We start from the raw sequence: 2,471 nt of genomic DNA on the forward strand, positions 1-2,471 counted from the left end.
AGAGAGAGAGAGAGAGAGAGAGAGAGACCCGAGAGACGCTTAATTGCCTTGCAGCAAACATCCATTCCACACACACACACACACACACACACACACACACACACACACACACACACACACCGTTCCTGTAGGGCTCTCGAAGATGCCAACTTTGCCTTGCTCGAGGACATCATACAGAGAGTGCATGAACTGTTCCTGTATGGGGTAGGGCTGGAACGGGAAGGGAAACTGGGGGTTCGACTTCGCCCCCTCGGGCTCCATCCCTGCGTCACGGTCCTGGAGATGGGAGTAGAAATAAGTAGAACAAACATTAACAATTTAAAGCAATGATCCAGGACCAATGAGCAACCGGTACTTAAGACTCTCTGACTGAGTGATTCTATTCACATCGGTGTCGTGTCAGATAGTGTTCCCATGTCAGATAGTGTTCCTGATCTGACAGAAATTGTGTTTTTAAGAGTGATCTAATTAAATGTATTGAAAAATAACAAATGATACTGGCTTACACTTGGTCCTCCAAAGCTTCATGTTGTCAAGTTTCATGATGACTAATTATGGATATTGATGATACCATGAATATGAATGTTATATTCCTCAATTATTATTAATTACTACTTCAGTAATGATTATTAATTATGTTATACCCTTGTTCATCACAGTTTTGTAAATCATTTGGATACTCCTATGAACTTTATATTGACTGTATGAATATAATGATGTATTGCCTATGTGCAATCCATCAAAAAATATGCAATACAAAATATGCAATACACCATGACGTTGCTGATGCGTGTAGATAGATGACATATTATGCATTGCATCTGTAATCTTACATCATTCAAGTCATAAATTGTGGTTGATTTTGCTGTATTTGATCAAATATTCTTAAAAAGACATTAAAACACTTGGAATGCAATGGTGACATGTAAGTAAGCCATCATCCATTCAATGTTTTATTCCTTAGATATCATTTAAAACCACTTAGAGGGGGGGGGACACTGTCTGACAATAACACGGACAATAACAAGGGGACACGACACGACACCCCAACTTCCAACGAGCTACTAACATAAAACTATAAACAAGCCCACGAATTCTTAAGAACATTCACCTTTTCTAGTTGCACATGTCACTTGATTGACATAGAAAACAAGCCATGCACCCAAATAGGAGATCGGCCGAGGACCTACACTTTTCAACACTCACCGATGAAGGGTCTGTTTTCGTTGCAGTTCCTGCTTCAACAAACGCGCCAAGCTGTTTGGGAAAACTGACCAATGGGTGAGCCTGTAGACAGAAACGCCATGAGGGGTTTGCTATAAAGTGTGTTACTCGAAACTAAAGCGCAGACTAAATCGGAACCTACGCTTGTCCGTTCAAACGCCATGCTCTATCTTCTCCAAAAAAACAAACAAACTGTAAAACCATCAGGATAAAACCTAACATGAAGACACACAATCTCAATCGTATTAATCATATGAATGATAAATAAATTATTTTTTGCCAGGTCAAATCTTTTCATTTCAGCTAACCAGTGGAGTCCTTAAACCCTTAAAATATTTAAATCTAAGCTAAAAACCTTCATGTTTTGCACCAGTTATGATTAAACACAAACACTTCTATCAATGTCTTTTTTCCATTAACTATTGTCTTTTTAAATGTTTTATCTATTTACTTCTTATATTTGCTTTTATTCATTGTAATTTTTATTTTCTTATGCTCCTCTTGCTGTATTTTTAAATAATGCATGTAAAGCACTTTGAATTGCCCCTGTTGTATGAAATGTGCTATACAAATAAACTTGCCTTGCCTTGCCTTGCCTTATCGCGACGGTCCCTAAACCAACAACCATTCACGCTGCTCGCAGCTTAGCAGTCTCATCCCCTCCCTCCTGCTAGTATGCAGTATATACTCATTGAGTATGCTAGTATGCAGTATATACTAATTGAGTATGCTAGTATGCAGTTTATACTCATTGAGTATGCTAGTATGCAGTATATACTCATTGAGTATGCTAGTATGCAGTATATACTCATTGAGTATGCTAGTATGCAGTATATACTCATTGAGTATGCTAGTATGCAGTATATACTCATTGAGTATGCTAGTATGCAGTATATACTCATTGAGTATGCTAGTATGCAGTATGCTAGTATACCATTTCGAACACAGCCAGACTCTTGTTGGCCGGATGCGGCGATGCGGCTCGGATCCAAGTATATCCAGCTGCAGACATCAAATCTATCACCCGGAAACGTGATGGAGAGTGGTTGGAACGCGTCATCATACCGCGCCTGCATATTTGCATAGACTACGTCATCGCCTTACTACGGTGGAAACGAAACCAAATGAACACATTTCCAGCAATGGATTCTACAGTTAGGCCTATATTTGGTCACAGACAGAATTTGTGTTATTTTAGCTGTTTACCAAAACATATTAGTTACAGTCATGCACAAGTTACAGTCATA

At 38.9% G+C, this 2,471-nt stretch overlaps 1 protein-coding gene across 1 annotated transcript in view; it reads right to left on the minus strand.

The window, feature by feature from the left end:
- LOC308163557 (ATP-dependent DNA helicase DDX11-like) overlaps positions 1-201 on the minus strand; it is a gene marked incomplete at its 3' end in the record, with an annotated part of 18,222 nt that extends 18,021 nt beyond the window's left edge. The window contains exon 1 of the mRNA XM_080537729.1: positions 121-201. Coding sequence (XP_080393855.1) covers positions 121-186 — 66 coding nt within the window. The 5' untranslated portion in view covers positions 187-201. The remainder of the gene's footprint in view (positions 1-120) is intronic.
- Positions 202-2,471: the final 2,270 nt, after the last annotated feature.

This window comes from Nansenia antarctica (genome assembly GCF_963989245.1).
Source record: "Nansenia antarctica genome assembly, chromosome: 8".
NCBI classification, from domain to species: Eukaryota; Metazoa; Chordata; class Actinopteri; order Argentiniformes; family Microstomatidae; genus Nansenia; species Nansenia antarctica.